At 49.7% G+C, this 7,645-nt stretch overlaps 1 protein-coding gene across 2 annotated transcripts in view; it reads left to right on the top strand.

The window, feature by feature from the left end:
• Positions 1–1,378: 1,378 nt before the first annotated feature.
• PCSK5 (proprotein convertase subtilisin/kexin type 5) overlaps positions 1,379–7,645 on the top strand; it is a 259,149-nt gene continuing 252,882 nt past the window's right edge. For both annotated transcript variants that reach the window (XM_068422259.1, XM_068422260.1), the window contains exon 1: positions 1,379–1,576. In XM_068422259.1, coding sequence (XP_068278360.1) covers positions 1,379–1,576 — 198 coding nt within the window. The remainder of the gene's footprint in view (positions 1,577–7,645) is intronic.

The following is a 7,645-nucleotide window of genomic DNA, read 5'->3' as shown; positions in this document are numbered from 1 at the left end:
AATCAAAGGGAGTAGATCTATAGGATGTCCAAAGCCATTGTGGTGGCTCTAAGGTTTAGTTCGATAAGTGACAGTTTGGGCTCGGGTGGACATGAGTTTTCTCTCACGCCACCCGAGGCACCTCCAGTCGCTGGTGGCATCTGGGCCACCACAGGACCAGCATCAACTTTCCCAGGCCTGCACATGCCCTGCAGCTGGAAGCGCTTCCCAGCAGGGTGGCAGGAGCTTCAGCCATGCTGAGCAGCGACGGGGATGAGGGAGCACCGGGGAGGCCGTGCTCCTCGTCCGGACCACTGCTCCTCTGCTAAAGCAGCAGCTGCCCGCTTTTCTTTCTGCACGCGTGAGCACGAGCGGGCTTTGGCGGACAGCTCAGCGTTAAATGATGCCGAGCAACGTTTGTAGAGTAACATCCAGCAAGCTCTGGTAAGGCACAGCCTGTGACTGACGGTGAGACAGCTTTGCGGCTGTTTGTGTCCCACCCCGTGCCCCGGGCCCACCCCGCCGAGGCCGTGCGGGACAGCCGGGGCTCTCCCGCGGCCCCTCCTCGCCCCCCGGCACAGCCGGGGGCAGGGCCGGGGTGCCGCGGCCGCTGCCGGGCAGAAGGCCTTGCCGCAGGCCTCGCACCTCGCCGCGGCGCCCGCAGCCTCGCTGGCGGGACGGCGGCCTCCCAGCCCGGCGTGGGCGAGCGGGCAGCCCGCGGGGTCGGCGGTAGCCGCGGGCCCGGGAGCGCGGGGGGCGGCGCAGCGCGGGGCCGCCGCGGCTGCCATTTCCCCTGGCCCTCGGCGCTGCCGGGCGGGCGGGAGCGAGGGCGGGCGGAGGAGGAGGAGGAGGGAGGGAAGAGGAGAGGGAGGTGGCCGAGCCGGAGTGAACTGAGGCGCTCAGCTGCCAACACTCACACACCGCCTGCCGCCGCAGCCGCGCTGCTCCCGGACTCAGGGCAAGAGGGAGCGAGGGAAGGCGAGGAAGAGCCAGCCGCGGGAGAGGAGGCAGAAGATCGCTGGCAGGGGGAAGGAAGTCAGAGAAGAGGGAAACGCGGAGAGAGGGAGAAGGAGCCCTCCTCCCCGCGGAGAGACGACTTCCCATGTAGCTGGGGACACAGGGAGAAGCTGGCTCTCAGAAACTGTGAGAGAAGCTTTCCAAGCAAGTTACTTAATCCCCGAAGAGCGGCGGGAGGAGGGGACAGCAGTAAGCACCGATCGTAACCATTATTCCGAACTCCTCATCATTTAACCCCCGGGCGGTTCAATGCACTACTCCAAGCTCTTTCTAGTTTCCTCCTTGGGGTAACTTGGGAGGACCCGGTGCCGCCCGAAGGTGAGGAGAAGAGCCTCTGAAGAAGGAAGAAGTTTTGTGGGGGTTGTGTGCGGAGGAGGAGAAGATGGGCTGGAAGCGCCGCTGCTGCTGGGGAGGCGGAGGCGGCGGGGACCTTCTCTGCCGGCTCACCCTGCTGCTGGGGTTCCTGCTGCCCGCCTGCAGGACGCGCCTCTACACCAACCACTGGGCTGTGCGGATAACTGGGGGGCTGCCGGAGGCCAACCGGATAGCTAGCAAATACGGATACATCAATATAGGACAGGTAACCCTCCTTACAACGACTGCCGAGCGGGCGCCGGCGTCGCGGCCGGCAGCCGGGCGGGCAGGGTCCGCTGCTGCAGCCCTGCGCCGCCGGGGCAGGGGCAGGGGCAAGGGAAAGGGACGGGCAGCTCCGCGGCCGCCGCACGACCCCGGCTCCGCCGCGGGCCCCGCCGCCGCTGCTGCAGGGCGGACCGCGAAGCCCCCCGCCGCTCCGGCCTCCCGCCGCGGACTGGCGGAGGTGATGCGCGGGGGGCAGGTACGCCGGAGCTGCGCCGGAGGGGTGGGGACCGCTTGCCGCGGCCGCAGCGAGACCTCCGGGGCCAGGTGCGGAGCGAGGCGCGCGCCACGGAGCCGCCCGCGGGCCGCGGTAGGGGAGCACGAGGGGCCGCTCCGGCGTCTGCACGCTGCTGCGCTGCCTCCGCGGCGGCTGAACTTTGCGCCCCGCGCCGGGCACGCTCCTGCCCCGCTTGCAAAGAAAAAAACGCCGACACAAGAGGAACTCGTCCTGCAGCGAGCGCCCGTCTCCTCCGCAGCCAGGACGTGGCAGCTGCGGCCGCCGGCCCGCCGCGGGGGGCGTCCCGACCCCCCTTCTGGCAGGGCGTGCGGAAGGACAGGGTGACAGGGGTGGCCCCACTGCCCCGGCAATGCTGCCGGGCGTGCGGCGGCCGCCGGGCTCCCGCGAGGAAGGGGAGCGCGCCCCAGGGGCCGGGGCTGCCCCGGAGCGGGAGCCGGCCCGCCCGACGCCGCGGCCCGCGCTGATGTCCCGCAGCCCACTCGCTTTCCGCCGGGTTTGTTGTGAAGTGAGGGGAGAGTAGTTGTCGGTTCTCGGATGCCAGCGCTGCAGGCAGAGCTTTCCCGGCCCGCACCGGGCCGGTTGGGCAGCACCTGAGCTCTGCAGAGCCCGCATATGTTTCGCTAGAAAACACCTGGACTCTCTAGATCTAAAGATCACCGCGTGAGAAAATTCTAGGATCCAGCCAGCGCCAGGAACTGCAAGTGAGGAAACACCTGGTTCTCACTGAATCCCATCACGCTGAAAAATCCCCCGCCACTACAGCTAGGCACAGTTGCTGTTTAAAATGTCCAAACATCACATTTTCTGACAGAGTTTGTGCCCGGTATTCTAGGCTTTCCTGACAAGTATCCTTAAAATATGAGTTGTATATGTAGGGTTTAGCAAGGTGAGTGCCTAAAAAATAAACAATTCTGTTGCGTGCTTGAGTGCAAACATTGAAGCACAGTCTTTCTAGACAGTAGTTTATACTACATGAATTGAAGGTTTAGAAATGAGCACTTACAGGTACAGCAGGCTTCATCTTAATACATGAGATTCACGAAGACGCAGCTGCGTTTACACAACAGGCCTTTTACATCAACGGGATCAAAGTGAGACCTGATTTTTATTTGTGTTGTAGAATGAGCACCCACATACTGCATCATTCACTCAAAAGTTTGAAGCGTACATCTCAACAGTTCCCAATCATTGCAAGCCTGAATAAGACAGCTGTGCAGTCTGTTAAGATAAATAATTTACATAAGAAAAGCTAGAAAATGGCACTCAGGTAGCACAAAACATGATGTGTAAAGATGCAGTCGCTTAGAAAAACTGAGTACCAACTTCCCTCTTGGAGCACTTGGTCAGATAGGCAGTGTTATTCCCACTTGGAGGCACAAAAAATCAGGAGGAAGCTTTCATGTCAAAATTGAACCCCACCTTGAAACTGCCATTTAGGAATCAAAGCACAAAATCTTTTGCATTGATGTCTTTCTTTTTTGTCTTACACATGTCTTTTGCTCAAGGTGTTTCTCTATATTCTTATCTGTGCCTTTATAGTGCCGAAAGAAGCAACAGTTAGTTGTTTGGAGGATGCACTTCTTTTGTCTTTTGTCAGGCCAGCTGACTAACTCAGAGCCTGCTTTTTTATACCTTGCCCATCCAAACCTCATGTTGAATTAAGGAAAGAATGTAGTAAGCCACTGTTGCTTCTTATGTATCAAAGAACGTGCCATGTATACACCTATGAGATATTAATAATAGATACATCACTGATCAAGTATACAGATGGGAATGAGAAAACAGAGACTATAAATAATGAAAACCGGGAAAATACGTTACTGAGTATACAGTTGAAAAGACAGCATATGTGAAAGGAGCCAATACGGTTACTTAGTTATGCAAATAGGGAAAGTGCAAGTAGAAGCTGAATGTAAGAATGTTAAATGATGGATACATGAGAACGAAAACTTCAGTAATAATATGAACTAGACTGATGAGTGATTCCTCATCTTCTGGCTGTAACCAGCCTTTAAGAACAAGAAGCAGGTGGTGGGCATATGTAAAGAAATTCCACAGAGCTTCCTGTATGTATTTTGGATTAGAGTGACTGGGTGCTAGATGTCATTGTGCTGTTCCAATGTAGAGCTCGGCGCTCTACTGTTACAATGACATGCTCTCGGAAGTGTTTTGCATTTGCACAAAGTCTTATGCAGAGTTTCCTTTCATGGGTATCTTTTTATGATGGCCGGTGTTAAGTTTCTGATAATTTCTTGCGAAATCATCTCCAAATGGTATTTCTGTGACAGCACATTTGTTAGTATGTTGGTGGTCAGTCTAATGTCTGTTCTTTTGTTCCCAGCTAGTGCTTGTACAACTTTTATCAGACTGATCTGGTCGCTAGATAGAATTTATAATTTGAGAATTCAGAGTTCATAAAGTAACCCAAATGGCAGTGATCTGACCATACATAGTTTAATAAGTATATGATTGAAAGCCTGTGTAAATGAATTCTATAACTGTATTTCTTAAAAATACAAAAAAAAGTACATAATTTTCTGTGAAGCTTATCGATCACTCTTTGTAGACTATATCACTTGATAAAGATGGGTAAAGGGAGTAAGGTACTAACTTTTAGAGAAAGGAAATCAGGAATGGTGTGGACTGATGAGTTAGATTTGCCCGTTACGGGCTTTTTGCATAGATTTGGAAAAGCAGGAAGATGTTTTGACATGGAACAGGAAGTGCAACAGAATATGAGAATGGGGCAAGAATCCACTGTTTATTGTTGAGAGACAGTTGCAAACAATTTAAAAATCTGTATTTGGTGTGAGATGTTTAAAGACATTCTCAGAATCGCAGAATCACAGAATCGTCTTGATTGGAAAGGACCTTTAAGATCATTGAGTCCAACCATTAACCTAACACTACCAAGTCAACCTCTAAACAATATCCCTAAACAATATCCCTAAGCACCACATCTACTCGTCTTTTAAGTACGTCCAGGGATGGCGACTCCACCACTTCCCTGGGCAGCCTGTTCCACTGCTTGATAACCCTTTCCGTGAAGAAATTTTTCCTAATATCGAATCTAAACCTCCCCTGGCGCAACTTGAGGCTGTTTCCTCCTGTACTATCACTTGTTATCTGGGAGAAGAGACTGACACTCTCCTCGCTACAACCTCCTTTCAGGTACTTGTATACAGCAATAAGGTCTCCCCTGAGCTTCCTTTTCTCCAGAGTAAACAACCCCGGTTCCCTCAGCTGCTCCTCATAAGACTTGTGCTCTAGACCCTTCACCAGCTTCATTGCCCTTCTTTGGACTCGCTCCAGCACCTCAATGTCTTTTTTTGTAGTGAGGGGCCTAAAACCAAACACAGTGATCAAGGTGTGGCCTCACCAGTGCCAAGTACAGAGGGACGATCGCTTCTCTAGTCCTGCTGGCCACACTATTTCTGATACAAGCCAGGATGCTGGTGGCCGCCTTGGCCACCTGGGCACACTGCTGGCTCATATTCAGCCAGCCATCAATCAACACCTACAGGTCCTTTTCTGCCAGGCAGCTTTCCAGCCACTCTTCCCCAAGTCTGTAGCGTTGCGTGGGGTTGTCGTGACCCAAGTGCAGGACCCGACACTTGGCCTTGTTGAATCTCATACAGTTGGCGTAGCTGGCATATTCTCTTAGCTGAATACACTATAAAAAGACTGAAAGACATAACTAGTAAGCAGAATTCTCTGCTGGAGGCAGAACTTCCCATGCTTAATGTCTGTATATCGTAGCAGCTATGGCCAGGCAATTAAACTTTGCTTTTACAGATAAGATCTCTTCTAGGTAAGCTGAAATATTATAATTAAAGCTGCAAGTGTCAGTAAGAGCTAAGCTGTTTACTTCTGCTTGAATAATGTAATTACAAATATCATAAAAATACACATCCCAAAATGATATGAAGTAGATTGAAAAAAGCCTAGTGTAATGCATTAAGCTTAATATATTTGGTTAAATTAAATTTGTGAGCTCACCATTAAGAAGAAAGTGCAAAAAGCTAAATCCAAATCCCACTACATCTGGCCCAAAGAACCAACTCGGTACAAATGACCCAGAAAAATAATGGAATTAAAATATTCAAGATAAGAGGTAGTGAAACTGTGTATAAAAAATGAAGGTCAAGTAGGTGCAGTAGCAAAGTTGCAAACCAGTAGTATTCTGACAACAGTTAACTGCATGATTAGAGCTGAAGGGAATAGGGGAAAACAGGGGTTCTGAAGGTTTTATTCTTACCAGCCACCCTGTTAATTTTGCATGAGTGGAGATGTGAGGTGCTATGGAAGAGAGAGATTAGGGTAGGTTAGGAGTAAAACAATTAACAGTAGGCAGTATTTGAGTTGTGTTTGTGGAAAACTGGCATTGAAAGGTACATTAACTTGATCAGTGGACATGAGACAGTAGACTCAGGAAGACTGAATCATAAACACCGGACAACATCCCTTCTCCCAGTTTTTATTATTTGATGCATTCCTGGTAACAGGTGGAATTTATCTTTCCCTTTTTTTGGTGCTCATGTGATTTGGAGATTATCCAGTTGATTCTTGAAATACCTCTTAAATCCACTTTCATTGCATGGTGATGACAGGAAAGCTACAAAGCCTATCTGAATGACTGGATGGGTCAATCAGAAATAGATGGCAGAGAATGACATTGAAAAGAAGCCTTGAGATCACCTGCTGGTGAGCAACTGAGAACTCCTGCAACTCTCAACTTGTGGTAAACTCCTGTTGCTCTCAAACTTCTTCTGTGGTCTCCATCTCTTATTACAGAAAATAGAAGATTTAGCTTCTCTGCTTATTGAAAAAGAGTTTTCCATTAATTTTTAGGGGACATAGCATAACAGAGAAAGAATCCTCTTTTACTCTGTGTTTTGCCAGGCTACATGTTCCGGTTCTTGTTTCCTACAAATTACTCCAACATACTGCTCATTTATCCTGTATTTCCTTACTATTAACATGAAGTTTGACTGTAGACATAGAAGCTTGTTCTTCAAACACTCTTGAATTCTTACAGTGAATCTAGTGAGACTGTCATTAATTTTCTTCATCTATGGCTTGGAAAAGCATAAAACAGCATCTTAGACCTGTCACCGTATCAACTATTATTCAGTTTCTGTTGGAAAACTCTTTTCCCTGCAGGACTGAATGAAGGTTGTGTATCACAAAAACAGAGGCAGCAGATGCCCTTACTGACTGACACAAGTGGGCAGGCTGTACTTCAGAAAGTCAGTGATTTTGATCGCTGCAGTTAGTGCAGTTTGGAGCGTCTGATTTGGGCAGTAGGGCCTGCTTGAGCTGACACTCAAATTAACAGGCCTTCATTTAAGGCCCATTAACTGTCCCATAACTTTAGGCTTGAGTACTTGGTTACTGGTAATGTAATTTCTGTGACACAACCACAGCTGTATTAAAGATGATGGAGCAAACACAGTGAAGCATCAGTATAAGCTACAAAAGAATCATCCCAAGGTCTCCTGTGTTTCATTGGGCTTTAAAATAGCACAAACGTGTAATATCAGGACTGAAATGCATAGAGATGACTTTTCTTTTTCCCTTTTCCCATGTATTGCAAGCATTTCTGGCCTACCCTTGAAGTGCAATTAGTAGTTTCTCTAGTGAGCGAATCCTTGTCTCATGTAAAAAAATTGCCTCTATTCTTTTTGCATAGGTCTTTTAAGAAAGTGGTCTGGACTAGCAAGCCCTCTGGGAGTGTGATAAGTTAGTATAATGCAAAGCACACAAGGAGTTGTT

This window comes from Nyctibius grandis, chromosome Z, assembly GCF_013368605.1.
Source record: "Nyctibius grandis isolate bNycGra1 chromosome Z, bNycGra1.pri, whole genome shotgun sequence".
NCBI classification, from domain to species: domain Eukaryota; kingdom Metazoa; phylum Chordata; class Aves; order Nyctibiiformes; family Nyctibiidae; genus Nyctibius; species Nyctibius grandis.
This window is presented reverse-complemented; position numbering and strand designations above follow the sequence as displayed.